Source organism: Monodelphis domestica, chromosome 6, assembly GCF_027887165.1.
Source record: "Monodelphis domestica isolate mMonDom1 chromosome 6, mMonDom1.pri, whole genome shotgun sequence".
In the NCBI taxonomy this organism is placed as follows: domain Eukaryota; kingdom Metazoa; phylum Chordata; class Mammalia; order Didelphimorphia; family Didelphidae; genus Monodelphis; species Monodelphis domestica.
In genome coordinates, this window is record NC_077232.1 from 103723320 (window position 1) to 103743370 (window position 20051).

The window sequence follows — 20051 nt, forward strand, 5'->3', positions numbered from 1 at the left end:
GTGTGTCTAGGCCTTTTTTAGTTGATAGATTTAAAAATATTTGTAGATCTTGACCATATTCTGCCAAAAGCCTTATTTTCTTTTAGTTAAAAATCTCCAATTCCTGCATTTGATGATTTCTCAATACTTTGAAATTCTAGCCATTCTCATCACTTTACTTTTCAAAAATGTGTTTGTTTTTATTTGATAAAAGCATATGCAAAGCAGTGAAGTCAGTGGCCATTAATGAAATGGTAAATCTCAAACTCAAAGTTCATAAAAGTGAAAATGACTAAATTTAGGTCAACATTTATATTCATTTGAATATATATATATATATAGATGGTTGGGTATAGTTTCATAATTATACAGCATTAATACTTAAGTGACACAATGTATAATTATATTTTGAAATTGAATCATTTTATGTTTTTTAAAACCAATTATACCTTTTTATCAGTACCAAAATCTATAGATTTGAGTTAAGGAATAAAATCAGAAATAAAAACTTGATTTATATTATTTAAAAGAATGGTCCTCAAAGCATGTATCATAAAATTTAAAGTGTTACTTTATAGTAGATAAAAGAACTTGGCAAATCATCTTGTTTAATATAAATTTGCTTTTCCAGCCTGTGTAATATAGAAAATATAGTATTTACAAAATAAAATAAAATCACATATTACATATAACATACTAACCTCAAAACACATCAGACCTTGAACTTGCCAAGAACTCAACAAAACCAGCTGCTTCTTTTGAAGGAAAACTTCCTAGGCTCACTTCTCCCAACTTTCCCTTAGGGTAGCCAACTTAAGAGTTCAGCATGCCAGGATTTCTCGTGTCAAGGTATACTGTGATATGAACTTCCTGCCCAAAGTTTGAGAACTGGTCATTTAGAATTTGTTCCCTTTGGGATTGTTTTAAGACCTGAGTGATAATGATCTTGGTGTTGCTGTTGGTGTTGATGGACCTCCATACTGCTGACCTCTCACTGTCCTTAAATTTTTTTTATATATCTAAATGTGAATGAAGAAGCAAAGTTCATAGACAATGCTCTGCTCATCGCCTAAATCTCTGAAAGATGGGCACTTTAGGTAGGATATGAGCTTTTTAAAAAAGTGTATTTCATTTGATTGAAGCCTACCATTCTTCTTTATTTGCTCTATGCATTTTTCTCTAGTGTAAGCAGTATGGGTCTTCTTTTACAACATAATGAACATGCAAATATGTATTGTATGATAACACATGTATAACCTATATCATATTACCTGCTATGTTGGGGAGAGTGAACAGGTAGGAGGAGAGAACTTGGATTGCCAAATGTCAGAAAAAGGTGATTTAAAACTGTATGAACATGTAAAATGTTATTTTTAAAAATATTTTATTTATGTCTATTGTAATAAATAAAATGTAGTTAATAACAGAAATCACTGAGGTAGAAGCACATTGGACAATTATTAAATTTTCAGGGTGTGAGCATTTAGACCTTGTAAATTGGCAAATATTACAAATAAGAGCTTTTAATTTCTTGTTTTATTTATTGCCTAGACTTAAGAAAGTGATGGGGAAAATGTAAGTAGGGTCGATTAAACAAAAAAAAAATTGTCTTCTTCTTACATTTCTTTTTTTTTGGAGAGCCAATTGTTAAATATTTCCCAGTATATTCTTATATCAACAAGTCCTTGAGGAGAAACTTCTTTACAGTAGCCTTTGTTCCTTTGCTTATTTCCATAGATAGACATTGTAAGGATTAGTTAGTTCTCACCAATGGTTGCTTCATATAAACTGAGTGTATTTTTACATAATGGAAAAGCATTTTTAATAGTCACCCAATAAAAGGTGGATAAAACCCTTAATTTGTAATACTTTAATTCTCATATCTTTCTTAAAATATGAGATAATACAAAGTCATTGTCTCATTGTTCTATTTCATCTGTAATGCGAGCTTTATTTTTATTTTTGTTTTTCTCAAAAGGCGTTTAAACAAAAATAACCTTCAGCTGTTTCCTGAATTGCTGTTTCTTGGGACTTCGAAGTTATACAGACTGTAAGTAGACACAGTTAATTATTGTTGCTTTGGGTAGTACCTTGAATTTTATTAAATGTACTTTGAGGCTGTTAACTTTGCTTTCTTGGAATCTGTCCACTGATAGGTTTCTGTATTTTAAGTTTGCTTTGTTTTTCCTTTTTTGGGGAGTTAATAGGACTAGTCTTTATTGGTTTCAGTCACTTTTTTAAGTTCACCACAATGGTTTATTTGTGTATCCGTTATAATGGAATTGAACTAATGTAGTCATGTTTACTGTCAAAGTTTCCTTAACACCTCTGCTCTTGAAGGCTTTTAATTAAAGTTTGATTGGAAGGATAGCTAAATTTTATTATTGTAGGAGCATAGTAGTTTAAGGGGAATTTGTTATGGTTATTTTTCATATTTAGGGGTTCATATTTGGTTTTATGATATTATTCTCGGCTCAAATAGTGATCCTTTGTGTGAAATGTAAATACAGTATATGTGAAAATTGATTGTAATTATTTTGTTATGCTAAAGTGTATTCATAAGCTAAACTGTGTAAATGATTATAGAGTAAGATTTGAGTTTTTGCATTTAAAATTTTGTTTAAAAAGCACAAACTGCAAGGAAGGATTTATTTGGGAATACTCCACAATTTCAGTATCAAATAGAATATTTAAGCCCTCTCTAGAAAGCCTGTTAATTTTGCCAAATAATTATCTCAGCTGTTAATATATCTGTTCTTTTTTTCAGTGTGGGAACTTTAAATATAAATATCAACCAACAGTTTACTTTTCTATGAGTTATTAGGATGTCTTTGAAAGTTCTTGTGGCTAAAAAAAGTCATTACCCTCCAGTAGACTTGGTGATGAGCTCCTCCACATTTATCTAGAATGGTCCTCAAACAACAGCCATAGTGTCTATCAGGGCTATGGTCAATGCCTTTAAAACTTAGTAGACCTAACAAAACATGAACTGTGTGGAGTAAAACTTTGATACCCTAGAATTACCTCCATGACATATATATGTGTGTGTCTATGCCCATACATATATATATATACACACATATAAACATGTGTCCTTGTAAGGCATAGGAGGACTTGTAGAGGATGAAATAATAGTAATCACAAACCCCCCTCAAAAAAGAAAATGCCCTGGAATTTTAAATTTGAGATTTTTTGGTCATAGAGGTGTGTAGCATCAGAATATGGGAGGTTCACTTGAGGTATTGGAACTATGAATAAGAAAATATTGTTTTTTAAAAGTATGAAAATACTTTTTTTTGGAAGTGCATGAGATATTTGACTATTTGGATTGATCTTAAGGGAACATTTAGATGAATAACAAGCAGGCAACCATACAGTTTTCTTGGGGCTATGCAGAAGTTTCAGGGTTCTTTCAACAATCCCAGAAGCTAGAGAGACCGAATCATTTGTGAACTATGTTTGGTATATGCCTTCATTCATTGTGTTCCTATAATTTGGGAATTTGGGAAGAAGTTCTAAGCCACTGTTTCAGAAAGATAGTGAAAGAAATTTGTCTAAAAGTACTAGTCTTTGGGGGGCTTTATAGGATTAAATGCTTCTGCATATTATTATATAATTGATTCATTTTCAATAAGTAGTGGAAATCAAAGCCCTTGAAATCAACTTTTATTTGTACAAAGTCTTTTGGTAGGGACCATTATGGAAAAGGATGGACATCTGGAAGACTGAGCTTTTCTAATAGTTTAGTTCTTTAATGTTCAAATATATAAAATTTATGGAAGGGGGGAGACAAAAGTGACTGATTAAAATGCATTAAATTTTGGGGACTTTGATTTTAGAAATGTATCTTAAAGGCTAGCTAATTTGCTCTTGGTGTCAGTGTGAATATATGGTTAGTTTCACATACAGTACTCCACGGTTCCAATTTAAAATCGGAATTGAAATATGTATAATATTGGGAAAGAAAAGGCCAAGGCATACAGGAGTTCTTTATTGAGAAGGTAGGATTTGAGCTGGGTCTTAAGGAAATGTAGTATTGAATTGATCAAGAGGAGGGAAGAGTTGAGTATTTCCAGTTGAGGAAACAACATTGATAAGGGATACAGGTAGGAAGAATGTTTTTTTGAGTTGTAACTGCAAATAGATGGACCTTATTGAATCATTTGCTCCTTCATCCATTCAAAAACCCTGTAAGTAGTTTACATTATATGTTTATAATTGAATTAAATATTGGATAAGAAAAAGAAAGTTTGTGAAGTAAGAGATAAAGATGTGTATGTAAAGCCCTTTATAAACCTTAAAGTGCCATATAAATGTCAGCTATCATTACTTTTATTTTTTGTAGTTAAAGAAGTGATAGTTGATAGAAGATCATAATTACTGCTATTTTATTAAATTATTTCGTTTAGACATTTTGGCCATTTTTTACTTGGAATTATACATCTGACTGAGAGACTAGATTCCTTGGAATTTCTGGACTTGTGGTTTAATCAGTATTCTTATTCTGAAAAGCTGTTTGTGAACTTTGATAATAATTGTTTCTGGCAAAATTTAAGTTGAAACTTCTCTTTTCTACTTCATAAAAAGAAAACTGGTATCTTAAACTTGGGCTCCTCTGGGTGATGAACATTAAGAATTAATTTATTATCCTCAATAGCAAGGATTTATCAAATGGTTTTCCCTCTTAGTATATGTATCAGTAGTGTGGAAAGAAAAAAAGTCAGTAAAAATTCATATTTTGGGGGTATTTTAGAATTTACTAAGCCTTACTAGTACTTGTGTAATGAAGGTGCTAGGTAAAAATTCCTCCCCTGAAATTCCAGTTTAAACCTATGAAATATGTACCTTGCCATTCTACATATATGTTCTTGGTATTTCTTTATTTTAAAGTGAACATTTCTTCACCCAGGGTGGGAAAAAACGTTAAATATCAAAGAGGCTATGATAAGGAATTGTTTTTGTAGTATTCAACTTCTTCTGATCAAGGATAATCATTGATCTATCAAACTATCTAGTTATTTCAGATGGATATATAAAAAGCAGAGTTATAATCTATAGTCTAATAAAAGTTACTTACTTAGAGGAATTTTGTCAAACTCAAAAATTCCAAATAAAAATGTCTTTTGTAGTTGTTTTTATATAGCCAATTGATACAATGCATTAATTAGTGTTGAGTTAATCACTTCTGAGGAATGGTCAGTTAAAAATATAATCTATTTTATATTTTTTAGAGACACAGTTTGCACTTTTTCTATTGTGAGTTCAGCTATTTAAAAAAACAAAAACTAATTGGATGGAGCACCCATTCTGTAAACTTTCTTTGAGCTTCTGTGAAGAATGATCACCACTTAACTGACTCCTGACTGTAAATGAGATGCCAGGTGAAGAAGCCCATATGCTCATTGCGTAGCCTAAATGCAATATAAAAGAAAAAGAGGGCATACTGTATATGAATTATGATTAGACATGGTTGGTTGCCGCCAGCGGCCAACTATGCTTTCCCTTTGCTGTCTGCTCCAATTTCTCTTTGGACGGGTTGAGAGAGCACTACATGTTCAGGTCAAGATGTTTGCTCAGAAATAGTAGTACAGTTGCAGCTGTGTTTGTTGGAGCAGGAGACTAGTTTAAATAGCATTACCATTTATCCAGTCCATTAACAGAACTCTGTAAAATAATACCAACTCTGCATAAACTACAGGACAGTGTAATAAAATTACAAGCACTTGTTGACAGATGGGAAGTGTAAGTAAAGGAAAGTGATAGGTTGAGGAGTTTAAAAGAGACAGTACATAATTTTCTCAGCTCAACTAGATACTCTACAACCTCCTCTATTCTCCATCCCAGTCCCTCAAAAGCACCCCACAGTTATTTCTATTTTTATTGTACTTTTAAGTGGAGAAAATAATTTCCAAAGCAACCTTATGGTATTGCAACCATTTACATTATGGATTGAGTTAGGTGTGCCTTGTTTCTTTTTGCCTATTGACTGCTATATATGACTAGTATCTGTGAGATCATGCATTGCATAGATTCTTATTAAACACCTATTATATGTTAGGTACATAGTCAGTTTAGTGGATGAACAAAGTTAGGTGCTTATTCACTTAATTAGATTACTTGAAAGTTGATTTACTCATGAGCAATTCACACTTTCAAGTTGAGTTTTACAAAACCTGGCTTGTTAGAGAGGAATTTCATTTGGTGGTGCTGTGGTTAGCCTTTTGGGTTACACATATTTGTTTTGTGGTTTTTAGTTTATTTTTTTGAGCATTATTATATTTACCCAGCTTTCTAACATAAACTTAAATATTCAAAGCTCTTCTTTGTTAAGTCTTTTTCTCTCTACCACTACAAAAAGAACATAGGTACCACATATATGCAAGTGACTCATTATTTAATTTTCTTCAAAACATTTTGTGAAAGCCTCCCCCGCCCCTCACCCCCGTTTTCAAGTGGAGTTTATAGTTTTCAGGTACTTAAGATATTCACTATGGGGAAATGGTGCCTCATTATCGATAGTGACCATCATAAAAAGTCTGGTGAAAGTAGACTTAACTGAAACAAATATTTTGACCTTTAAATTTTTTTGTTAAGATTATAGTTTTTTAGTTCTATTTACCAAATGTGAGAACTTATACTCTTCGATCTTTCTCAATTTGTATTTTTGATACATACTTTGTACCTACATGTGTGAAGAACAATGTGGCTTTTTCCTTCAGGAACTTTTTAAGATAACTAGGTAGGAACAAAAACTACAGCAGAGGTTTTATTTCTTAATTCCATGTCACTTTCAGTATATGCAAGTTGACTGAGCTAACATTAAAACCCAGAAATCATTCTAGAGAGGGGAAACTAAATTAAAGGGTTAGGAGAAAACAACTAGATTAATTACCTGTTTTACCTCCTTAGGGTTTTCTAAACACTGAAGTGTTTTGAGAGATATAACAGTACACACAAAACCCATGGTGTTTTTTTTTTTACATAAAAATATACCATTATTTAATCTAATTATATTTTTAAAACCCTCTAACTCCTCCAACAGTTCCCTCATGTCAATTTAGTTACTTAAAATCCTTGTAGTATAGAATAAAAGCCGAACACTGCATGGGGAGCCCTTGCAAAAATTCCTCTTGAATTAATTTCTGCCAGCTATGATTAAAGTGTGTGGTACTAGATGTGTCAGATACCATAGTTCCTTGCTTCATTTTACTCTTGGCCTGTTTGGCCCCTGCCACAATAAATCCAACAACGGTTACGCAGGAATTGCAGGTTACAGTTGCTACGGTTACCGTTGTCCGGCCAGATTGACATCATTACTCATCTAGTGAGCTACCATGATAGCTACCGCTGATTTCCATTCCTGGGAATACTGAAGATCTTTCATGCACTAAGGATGAAAGTTCTTCGGATGGCTGTCATATCTATTTTATAGTTGTTAGAAAGTGAACATATGATTTACACTGTTAACACTGGTATTTTGTTAGCTCTCTCAAGGTAGCTTTGTTGATGTCTGAAAACAAAGAATCAGAGAGGTGAGGCTCAGAAAGGTGGGTGACATGTAAGTGATTGGAAACACCAACTTTTTTCTTTGAATGTTTATTAATACAGAGTTTGGAGTTTGCTTTCCATATTCTGTCTTCATTATTCTGTGCTGACATCAGGAGAAAACAATAAAACTGAGATTGAACAATGCCCATCCTGCCTTAAATGTTTATTCCTAAATGTTAATACTTTGAAACCAAGAGTTTATTTTTAAATAGTCAGATAAAAGGTTTGATACATTCTTATCTGACCTCCTACCCCCCCCCCCAAAAAAAAAGCTATCAGGAACTGCTTTGCCATGAAAAGTGGGACCTTATTGAACTAGCTCAAGCTTTGAATGTTATTCAAATTAGAGTTCAGACTTCTGGTTTAGAGGTTAGAAATCCAATAAAGAATGAGATTGTATTCCAGATTGTGCTAGTCTCGGTTGTTGAATGTTTTTTCCTTCCAATAGATGGTTAGAAGCTGCCTTGTTGCTGGGGTGCTGTTAGGGACCAAGCAGTAATTGGCAGGTTTCCGCAACTAGAAATGCTATAGCCACTGTAATACTTGATCTCTGAGCAGTGGTCCAAGGGAGAGTGAAATCAGTTAAGAAAAGCATGTGTATTAATAATGTCTTTCCATTTAAACAATATTCTCATGTATATGTCAGCACTTCTTTCCAATTTGTAAATAGGTGTATTTACTCTAAGAAACAAACATTTATTGAATTCTTTCTGTGTGCAGAACTTTCTGCTAAGTGCTGGGACTAAAATGAATAGTAATACGTGTTATCTCTACTCTTGAAGGCTTTGTCTATTATTTATTCCCAGATCTTGGACATATCCTATTTATCCAAAGAAAGTAAGTTAGTGAAAAACAGAAAGCTGAGTATTTGGGTGCTAATCTTTTGCCAAGAAAGACCCATCTTTTTTTGAGACATGTGGAAAGAAGGCTATAAATAGCAAAGTTATCAATGCTAAATCATTATTTCCAAATTTTGGAAGAGTATTTAAAAGTTAAATGCTAAATGAAAGTGTACAAAAATGAAAAAGAATTTTTTTGGATTATGTGTAGATGTAGTGTGTAGAGAGATGGCCTTAGGGACAGGAAGACAGTTCAAATCTCATCTTTGACAACCAAAGCAGTGTAACCCTGGACATACAGTTGCTCGAGGGCAAATTTCTTTGGCTGTAAGTTTCAGAAAAAATGCTGACATTTTCGTAAGTGCTGATGTACATTGCTAGAAAGCCCCTAAGAATAGTCGACAAACTACAAATGCATTCCTCATTCTCTGAGGTCATATTAAACACCTGGGGAAATAAAGGGACTTTATCCTATGCGAGTGTATCATATAGAAAAAAATAGTATAAGCATAGAGTTAGGAAACTTCAGTTTTAATCCAGGCTTTACCACTAATTAACTAGCTTGTTACCTTGGTTGTAATCTTAATTCCTTGTTATATTAAGTTCCTAATTTCTTTGGACTTCTTTTTCCCTATCTGAGAAACTAGGGGGTGATAGTATATGGTTATTAAGGACATTTTGAACTTTAAAGTCACTCTATAATTCAAGTATCCAAATGAAATACATATCCTTTTACAAATGAATTTTAAAATCTTTAGAACAATTGTTAATTTTAGATATGTACTCTTCTCTGATACAAATTTTTGTAATCCTTTTCCCAAAAAGTAGTTTATGCCCTTCCACAAATATGCATTGACATTCTTCTTGACCCCTCCATTTTTCCTTTATTAGAAAAGGGTAAAAATAAGCCATATTAGGTCTGTTTACCTTTAATAAGCTGAATCCTATTACAAAAAAAAAAAACTGGCACAAAATGAATTGGTGTGGAAGCAAAGAAACTCAAGCTCTTCTTAGGTTAACAAATACCTCCAGACTGTCATTTTTCAAATTTGTCTTTATATTAAAAATTAAGTTTCAGGCACAATGACACTCAGTCTGAAATAATCCCAATTTCCTACATTGAAAGGTATTTATAAGCAATTTTAATTAGTAAGATCTTAACATGCATTTTTGATGAAAATCTCAAAAATACTTATTTTTAAAACCATGAAGCATTTTTTAGAGGTGAGGTGCTACTGATAGGAGAGAGAGTGAGAATGCTAAGCAAAGTTGTTGTTTTTTTAATCTCTTAGTAATAAAAAGTTAAATTACAGAAACTCCAATAGAGAAACTGACTCTAAGTTAACTTGTTTATTATGTTCTTTTATCCTTGTCATCTACCTCACTGCTCTTCCTAAGACCTTTTCTTAATTCTGTCAGATTTTAAACTTCTGCGCCATCCTGCAATTTTGTCTGCCCAGCAATCATACACAAATAATAGTGCACATTGGTGTAGGTTGATGGGGATGTGATTTGGTAGCTTGGAATAGATGTCTTAATTCATGTCCAAAGTTACCCATTTTAACCTGGTAATTCCAAATTTATCATGAGCTAATACCTAGAAGGCATAATCCCAGTCCAAAATACTTCCTTTTTCTTTCCTCTCTGCATATTATATATAAAAATATATATGGAATTTAAAGGGAAAAAAGAAAAAATACTTTTTCATTCTTTTTAAAAATTTACTTTTATTAATTTGTTTTTCACATTAAAATTCCCAGTTTAATTCCCTCCTCCCTTTTCCCCATTAGAAAAAATGTTATTTAACAAAAAGACATTTGTATATATAAAACTATGTCTTATTTACTTGCATTTGTCAGTTCTTTCTCTGGAGGAGAACATTAAGTTTCAAACTAATCAGGTTTATAAAGTTTAGAATTTATGAAGTTTAAGTTTCTCAAATTTTAGTTAATTACCTACAAACATCCAACATTCCAAGCATTTTTCCTAAAAATTGCTTTAAGTGAACCAATGTGGTAAATTAAAGTTTGAGCATTAAAATGTATATGTGCTTGTTGCATGAGAAGAATTTCTCATAAACTGCTGTTTCCTCTTTTCTCTGAAACTGGTATGTTGAAAAGGCAGCCATTACATTCAACTATTTTTAAAATGCTAATGCTGCCTTTTTAATTAATTTATTTTTTGCCAATTTATTTTATGGGCAAAGTACCATTTTGCCACTTTTCATTGGTGCTCTGCTAGAATAGGGTAAGTTCATTTGATCCATCTGGGAAAATTAAATAAATTAACATGCTAATAAGCAAATTATTTACAAACTGTGACATATCTTGTGTGCATCAAATTCTTAGTGCTCCTAAGATACCCAAATCTAGACAAGTGATGCTTCTTGTCTTTTTGATACTTATTGATAATAGAGGCATATTCAGATGCTAATACAATATAACACCTGGTAAGGGCATTGGAGAAGTGATACTATGTTGGAAATTTCAGTAGAAAGGGTCATTCATTAACCCTCTAGAAGGGGTCAGGGATAGGCTTCCTGAAGGAAATGGCATTTGAGTTGCCCTTTAAATAATGGCTAGATATTCAGCATGGAGAGAAGGAGTCATTCTAGGCTCAGGGATGAGTCTTAGCAAAAATAGATGAAATAAAAAGACAAATAAGAACATTTGGCTATAAATTAAAATATGTAGTTAGGGTTATAGTTTGGCACATGCCTTTAAATATGGCAGGGCGTTAACAGGACTATTATTTCAGCTGATCCAATCTCACATGATGGTACTTAAGAATTAATCTAATTTGATTTTTAGTCAACAAATTTTGGTATAGAAATTAGAAAGAGGAAGAATTACTTTTAACAGCATCTTGTAAGCTTCCAACACAAATACTAGTTGTTATTGTTTTAAATTCTATTGTTATTGTTATTTTAACTCTGTAGTGTAAATTATGACTTCTGCTTAGTTCCTTTTTTGTTCACTATTTTTAACCAAGTTAATTGTCAAGGTGGTTCCTTCACCGAGTTCTTCCTGGAAGAGTTAACCTTGAAAGCTTGGGTAAATTGTGATGTGAGAAACCTTTTGGGCAGCAGTTTAAAAGGAAACAATGCTAGAAAAGGAAGTAATGAAAAGTAAAAAGGCATTTCGGAGTTTATGTCACTGGTCGGTGGTGTAAAAACATGGGGTGCAGGGTTATTAAGAGAACATCTGTGCCTCTTGAATCTTCCCCCAAGTGAATGTATAAGCTTAAGTATGGCATCTTGATTTAAGCGTTTAAAATTTTTTTTAAAGAAAAGAGAAATAAATAAGTCTGAAAAGAGAATGGGGAAAGATAGCTTTACTCTATCATGATAGGTTTCTTCTACTAGTGAAAGATTAAAGCCTGAAGTAACTGAATAGCTGAGAAAAGCCCAGAGGAAAGTTGATTGCTTCCCCTCCAACAGTTCCAATTGATTGAAAAAAGACTAATTTAAAGTTCTGTTTGTTCTACGTCTTAAACCATAAGAATTCTCTTTTGGAACTGAAGGAATGCTCTGGAGGAAAAAGAATCCAAGGATAAAAAGTCATTGCAGGCCAACAATTGTTCCTAATCCTCACAAAATGCTGGAGAAATTAAATTTATTCTTTATTGCTCCAAGTGTTACCTAGGTCACTGGGCGATGGGAAAATTGAACTGGAAGTCGAGCAGGCGCAATCTTTGTTTTGTGTCTAGATGCTTAACCTTAGACACGACAAGGCATCTTAGAGTGTTGTGGGAACTTGGTTCAGAGTATTAACACCAAGACTTTTATTGCCCTGGATTTATAATAGGCTATGCTGTCAGTAGATGAAAATGTAGTGTTTACATTGCAATGTTAAATGATCATTTAATTAACACCTAAGGAAAAAAAAAACTTGTGAAATTCTTAGTGGCTTTTATTGTTGGTTTCCTGGGAGGTTTTAATATTCTAGTTTCATTGCAATTTCTTTTTAAAAGTATAGCTACAAAGGGCATTCATAAACTTTTTTAGGAAGACAAACAGTTTAACCCTGTTGACCTTTTATCTAAAATGTTAATTTATATTACATTTTAGATTAGAATAACACAGACTTCTTAATTGGAGACCTCACTTCTGTGTTAGAAGGGTTGTTAATAAATAGTTTAATTACTATTTTAGGAAATGATATTCATATAGAACATATATGTAACATTTGTAATTAGTTGATTATCATATGAAACTTTGGCAGCAAAGCACTAAATTTATAAGTTTTAGAAATAAAGTCGCACATTATTTAAAAACATCTGTTTTCAAGGATGTAATCTCTTCAAGGGAATGGGCTGGGAAGCATTCATTTTGCTTTATAAAAATACTATAATATATTACTTTATGAAATCTATCAAAGACTAAGAAAAAAATTATGAAAATGTTTTCAAAAGTAAAATGAAGAGTAAGCTAATAGCCATTTTGTTTGCTGTAAATACCCACTAAATTTCTTCACCTGCTTTTGCCCTTTTACGAAGCAATTCATTAAAAATAAGCATATTCTTATAAAATAGAACTACAACTTTATAGTATGTTACCAAGGAAAACAGCTGCTCTGCTCTTTAAAGTACTTTATTAAAAGATAAGTTAGAATTAGAATGAACGATCCATTTAATCCACATTTTATCTGCATGTCATTTCCTTTTTAATATATTAGAAAAAAATGAAAAATCCTAAGACATTTACAAATGCACCTGTTATTAGAAAATCTCTGTGCATTTTCCCAGAGCTGAGTAAGTCACTGTATTGTGGCTTTCTTAAATTCTTTCCCTTACTTTTATATACCTTAAACAAGTTGTTTCATTTTATATTTTGTAGATTTAAATCCATATGACATTTCCCCTCTCTGTAGCCTGTTCTTTATTATTCACTAAAACAGACAACAGGAATGTAAAATATAATCACAACTCATAAAGTAAAATTCTCATTCTCATCTATACTTATAACACTTTTCCACCACATCTTTAGAAACAAAGACTTATGAATAAAAATGTTGATTTAATTTTAACTCCTTTATTTTTCCATTTACTCTTCTTGTGATGTGTGGGAGAGATAATAGGAAAGTTCATTTAATGTGAACAAATGCTATACAATCATATCATAAAAGGTGATTTCGTTTTCACTTACAGTGATTATAAGTAACATTTTAAATCCACAAAACAAAGTTTGTAGATTTAATCTGAATTAGTTCACTGATGAAGGCTCTCAGAAGAATGAAACCATGTTATAAATATTTGCTTTATAGTTAGACTACTAGAGTGATTATGTGTCATCTGTTATAATTATAAGTTATAATTCATAAAGTTCTCAGCATTGAAAGGCAGTGTTGCTATTGGCCTCCCAATTGCTTCCCAATTACCTACTAGCTCAAACTTTGTTTTTTTTTGCTTTCAGGGACCTCTATAAATTGACTCCAGTTTCCACATCTACCCTTTTTACACTTCTCTCCAACACACATAATCTGTTCAAGTCAAGTAATTTAGTACTTTGTTATATACTAACATAGTTTTTTGGACATGGCCAGTATGGGAATTTGTTTTGCTTGTATATGCTTATTTGACCAGGATTTTGTTTTTCTTTTCAGTTAGGAGAAGCTAAGATGGATAAAAAAAATAAATTCTGGACAATATAAAAATTAATTTAATTAAAATTACATACTATCTTGTCTCCAATATTATTTTTAGCTATACTGTAAAGTGGATGAGTCCATGTATTCTTTAATTTTAAAAAAATTCAACTACCTAAACCAGTGCTCATATGTAATAGACTTTCAAGAAACATTGTTTAGCTGATTAAAATTAAATTGAGAACAGCAAAATGAAAATTCAGAATGCATTTGAAACTAACAATACAGGATATGGTAGGAAAAGCTCTAGCTCAGGATTCATAAGAAATAAATTCTAATTAAAACTTTGTGATTAACAACTTTGTGTGTCTATGGACAGAATAACTCTGTTGTCCTCATTACCATCATCAGTCATATTAAGAAGTTCAGCTACATTATCTCTAGTTTCTTAAAATTTATAATTTTTTTGACAATTAGGTCATGATTTTACTGTATATGGATCACTTGTGTGGAAATTCTCTCCACTGGAATCTTTTGGTATTAATCTTTTAAATTATAGTCTTAGACATTTGCTGGGGGCACTGAGAATTTGTTTTCTCATGGTCACATATTATCCAAGGATATTACTTCAAAGCAGTAGGAGTAGTATAAAGAGCTAACCTTAGAGTAAATAAGACCTCAGTTCAAATGCTGTCTCTAAAATGTGCTAGCTGTGTGGGCATGGGCAAGTCATTAAACATTTCTGAGCCTGTTTCCTCACCTGTAAAACAGGGATAATAAGAACTATTACTTCATATATAAAATCCAATGAGACAATTTATACATACTACTTTGCCAACCTTTAATGCATCCTTTCTTTGTTTGTTTACAATTCTTAAACCACCCTATCTCATCTTGTATTCAACTGAATTTGGACAGAAACATTTTGGGGGGCAAGTTAGTATTCAACTAATGATTTTATATATGGATGAAATGATTGCTTTTTATGATTAGATAAAAGGGTTGGAATATAAACTCACTTTCTGTAGCTTTATTTCAAGCATTCTGTTGAAAACTATAGTTAACGTAGAGGATGATAATGAGTAATGATTCCTATACTGCTTCTCCCTATCTCTAATATTCAATTTTAAATTCCTCACATAGAATTCTGGTGATGGTTGTGAGTCTTTCTTGATGGTCATGTGTCATGAAATGGAGATTTATGCCACAAAATGCAAACATCCATTTTCATTATTTTTAGTAATAAATGAAGCACTCATTTGATGCTTGTTTGGTTTTTATTATTGTTTAATCTAAAGGAAAACTTGTTTCATTTGATGTAGTTTTCAGAAATAGGGAAATACCTTCCTCTAAATGTTATTTTGTGCTTAAGTAATTAATATATCCCAAAATTTTATAAAGCACTGTCTTAGTTGAAAGAATTCATCTCTTTCTGTGACTTGAAGAATATTTTTCAGAGCACTAGCAAATTTGAATTGGAAACAAGACGTGTAATAATTCAGAGTAGACTTAAAAATTAGATGAGTTAAAGGGAAATTGATTTGCATGAGTTCTCTGCCTTGGAAAATATTTAAAATTTAAAATTTTAGGGAAACAAATATAATACTATCTTTAAATCCTGATGGCTTTGATTTACTTGCTACATAATTTGAATAGTTCAAAAGTAATGCTTAAGTTATTAGTTAGAAGTTTAGGGGAAATTTTTCAATTCACAGAAATTATAACAATAATATTCAAACTTTGTGATCCTGATAAAATAATATAAACTATTCAATATCAAAATGACTTTCAAAACCATGTTCATATATACACGTTCATATGAAAAGCAAACAATTATTTTAGGCTCAAAACAGAAAAATAAACTCAGTTTTACACATGTGTGTGATTTGTATATATATGTGTATATATATACATATATAAAGTGTATTTATAAGGTTTGTTTCTCTCCTTCTGTTTGTTTAATAATCTACTTGCACATATAACTTACTTTCTTCCATGGCATGGTAGTCATGATCTGTTATTTTTACACAAAAAATATTAGAGCTTATAGAATTGGAAGGATTTGGGGTTGTTTTTCTTTTTCTTTTATTCCTGTCACTTTTTTAAACTGGGTAATTGGAAATGGGATGAGTTGCTATTGTGTATATATCCAAAAGAATGCAAGAAATTTCTTCCCTTAAAACAATTAAATAAGAAATATTGTTCTAAAATAATGAATACTTAGGGGGAAAAAGTAAAACTTCCTTCTGAATTAGTCCATTTTCTTGCAAAATAAAATAGGATGGAAATGGACTATTGGAAAAAATGTAGATTTTTTAAAAAGACTTCTCCAAAATAGGCAAAACTGAGAACAACAGAATTTCTGAGTTGGAAGGGTCTTTAGGGATTATACTGTTTAGCCTTCTTTTTTGTCTTTTTTTTCTTTTAGTCTCCTTGCAAATGAGTAAGAAAGACACTGAAGCTATGACTCTTTCAATCACATGGAGCGCGTTAGGTTTCAGAACCTGGAGGGGCATACAGATTTCCTCCTGCTCACTTCAATAATTTTTTTTCCCATTTATAAGCAGATATAATTCTAGCTCTATAAAGAACATTAATCTATAGCTTGTTTTTAAAAATATCATAAGATCATAGATTTAGACCTAGGAAGGGGCAATTGGGTGGAACAATGACTAGAATGCTGGGGCTGGAACTGGAGTCAGGAAAACTCCTTTTCCTGAATTCCCATATGGCCTTAGACACATTAGCTGTGTGACCCTGAGCAAGTCACTTAAGGCTGTTTGCCTTAGTTTCCTCATCTGTAAAATGAGCTAGAGAAGGAAATGGCAAATCACTCTACTATCTTTGCCAGGAAAACCCCAAATTAAGTCATGAAAAGCTGAACATGATAGAAATAATGACTGAAAGGGGACTTAGAGGTCACTGTATCCAACTACCACATTTTATATAAAAGGAAACCAAGGGATGCCTAGAGAGCCTTAATGACTTCTCTAGTAACATACAGTTAATGATTAATGTTAAATGTTCAAGGTAACTTCAGATCATTGAGATTTTACTTCAAATCCATTGAGATTTTCACTAGATGTAAATAAATAAGAAAGAAGGAATGTTAAAACTGTCACAGTGCATGAGAATCATGTAACCATGGAAAAATTTTCTTAATTAATCAATTAACTAAAATTAAAACAATTATGTAAAAAAAAAACTATCACAGTGACAATTAGGGAAACAAAATGAATCATAGTTTGTTGGACCAGAGTTTAAATGCGTAATTTATTTACCATACAACTGCCAAGGACAATATAAAATAGTTGGCATATACTGGTATTTGCCTTTGTAAAATTAGTATTTTAGTCATCAAATCAATAAGCATTTATTAAAGGGCATCAGTGCCTGGCAGTATACTAAGCATTGGGGATATAAAGAAAGGTGAAACAGTCCCTACCATCAGGAAGTTTACAATCTAATTCCATCCTAGAAATCAATCTCTGAGAGTAGACTTCTTTACATTTTTGTGCTCAGATCTCTTGTTTCTAGAGTAATGCTTTGATTAAGACTGTTTAATAAATGCTTGTTGAATTATATTTATGTTGGCCCTGCCACCTCCAGTTAAAGGATCAGCTACTTGAGGACACAAATAGTCATTTCAATTCAATTTGGCAAATGTTTATTAGACACCTACTGTGCTTATTAAATTATTTCAAATCCTTGGCAGTTTAGACACAAGATAAAATATAACCACTGATTTTATGTACAATGTTGTCTAGTAGTGAGATATATAATACATATATGTATACTTATGATACATATATATAATATGTAATGGAATCAGAGAGGCTTCAGACAAATGCTATGTGAATTCTTAATGAGGAAATATCAATATTTACCTGATCCATGACCTTGGGAGATCTTCTTGGGACTGCAGAATCTTACTTGAATATTAAAGGAATAGTAGATCAAAATACGGATAAGAAAAGGAAGCCATGAAAATAGTTTGATCAAAGACATATAGGCAAAAAAAAATAGAGTGTATTTAAGGACAAATAGTAGTCCAATTTATCTCATGCTTATAGTATATGGAGGACAGTGTGAAGAAAGAAAGGAACCAAAGGAGAAAGAATGTCTGAAGGTCCATGAGAGAGAGAGGATGACTGCTGGAGCATGATTTTATATAGGGCAGAAGAAGACAGGATTGAAATTAGACCTCGAAATTAGTTTAAACAAGGAGAAATACTACCTCTTATTATGAGATGGGAGGAGAAAAAATATTCAGATCTATGAAGAGGTCTATTGTAATCTGTTCTCTGCTCTGACCAGATATGGAAAATAAAGAATATGGAAATTATATTCAATTTTCATGCCACTTTTTCATAAGGAAATTTGAAAGCTGGAAAACTTAGGACTGATGGCAAGCAAAATGTTCTAAGACCTTTAGAAGATAAGGACTGGCTGAAAGAAGTAGAGATCCTCTACCCATGGGAAGGGAAGATAGAGTTGTGGACATGATATTGTTCTTTGAATTTTTAAAAGGATAGCTTATCTTAGAGAGATCAAATTTATTTTGCTCAACTCCAGAGGCCAGAAATAGGAACAATGTGCTTATAGAGAAATTAAGTCTTCTTGTAAGCAAAACTTGCTAAAAAAAAAGAAAGAAAGAAAAGAAATGGAAGCTATTTTAAAGTACATAGTTTGCCTTAGGTTTCTCTTCATTGGAGGTCTTCAGCAAAGACTAGATGAAAACATTGATGAAAACATTGTTATACTGAAGATTCTTGTTTCCAGGTATGAATTGAATGAGACTGTCTCCAATGCTATGATAATGTGATTTCAGAAAGTGCATGGATGATGATACTATGAGATTTGAAGATAAATTGGGAGGAATTGCAAGACCTCCCATTAGGTGGCCCCAGTTTCTTCAGGAAGTCCAGGCCAAAGTATTTGCAGACCTGAGGGAATATTCTTATTGGTCTTTCCTTGAAGGAAAAAGGAAGAGCCAATGGGAATGCTCCTCTAGAGTATGTCTCCAGGTTTCCTACCTGTAAGAGAAAATATTTGTTGCCACTGACTTAAAGTTTTCAAGGGATGTGTGGAAGTTGGGGGCTATACTATCCTTTCTATGTGTGTGGTATGGGGACATATTGGGATTCTTTAGGGGAAAGGAAAGGGTTCAGAAGAGTGTCTGTGAGAGAATGCACTTAAACTTAAATTTGAACCTGATCAAACACCAACAAGATGTGAACTCTTAAGTTTTTACAGTGAAGGAAATCAGTTCAATTTCATGATTTCTTCTAGCAGTACTAAGCAGCTTTAATGATGTTGTTGCTGTTTTGTTGATGTTGTTTTGTTTAATTGGGATTTTTTGGTCTGTTTGTTTTGGAGGGTTAGGGATTGCTAGGTTTTTGGGTGAATGGCTAGTCTATTTTTAAGTGGCAAGTGAAACTAAACTCAAGGACTAGGAGAATAAAAATTAGCAAGGAGACCAGAAGTCTTGATGAAGCTGAAAATTGAGTTTATTTGGTTTGAGAGAAAGAAAATAGTTGAAAATATAGGAAGCTGTGGCTAAAAAAGTAGGATTACTGTTATCCATATCTTGGAAGTGGTACATTTTATTGAGATGGAGAAGTGCATATTGTGAACATGCTGGTATGACTGCAATGAAAAGAAGATCATTGGAGGTGAGAAAGCTAAGGAATTTAGGGGAGGTTGCTTTTGTAGCATCATACAACTTAGTAGCTTGTACGTAGTGAGTACACAATACATGTTATTGATTCACAGTTGGACTTCTGAAGTGTAGTCTAAATAGCCTGAAAGAAATTAAAATCAAGAATGAGATTTGAAAAGATTTTTTGTTTTATTTTTTGGTCTTTTAGTGAATGGAAAAGGAATGAATCCCACATCTAATAAAGTGTACAAAGGAGAGAGTTGTTAATCAGGTCCTCCCAGTGACCACCCTGGAGTCTTCTTTTATCAGACAGAAACCTGATGGAATTGGAAGACAGCAAAGTTACAGTTCATACAAAAGAGAAAGACTTTTTTTCTCCCCATTCCTCACCCACCATGTAATCCCTTGGAATTTAGTTGATACAGGAAACGATTGAAA

At 32.3% G+C, this 20051-nt stretch overlaps 1 protein-coding gene across 4 annotated transcripts in view; it reads left to right on the forward strand.

Annotated features, from left to right (window-relative positions):
- The window catches only part of SLIT2 (slit guidance ligand 2), a 392002-nt gene that overhangs the window by 18456 nt on the left and 353495 nt on the right, over positions 1-20051 (forward strand). For all 4 annotated transcript variants that reach the window (XM_007496674.3, XM_001368444.5, XM_056802468.1 and 1 more), the window contains exon 4: positions 1958-2029. In XM_007496674.3, the coding sequence (XP_007496736.1) occupies positions 1958-2029 (72 nt within the window). The remainder of the gene's footprint in view (positions 1-1957; positions 2030-20051) is intronic.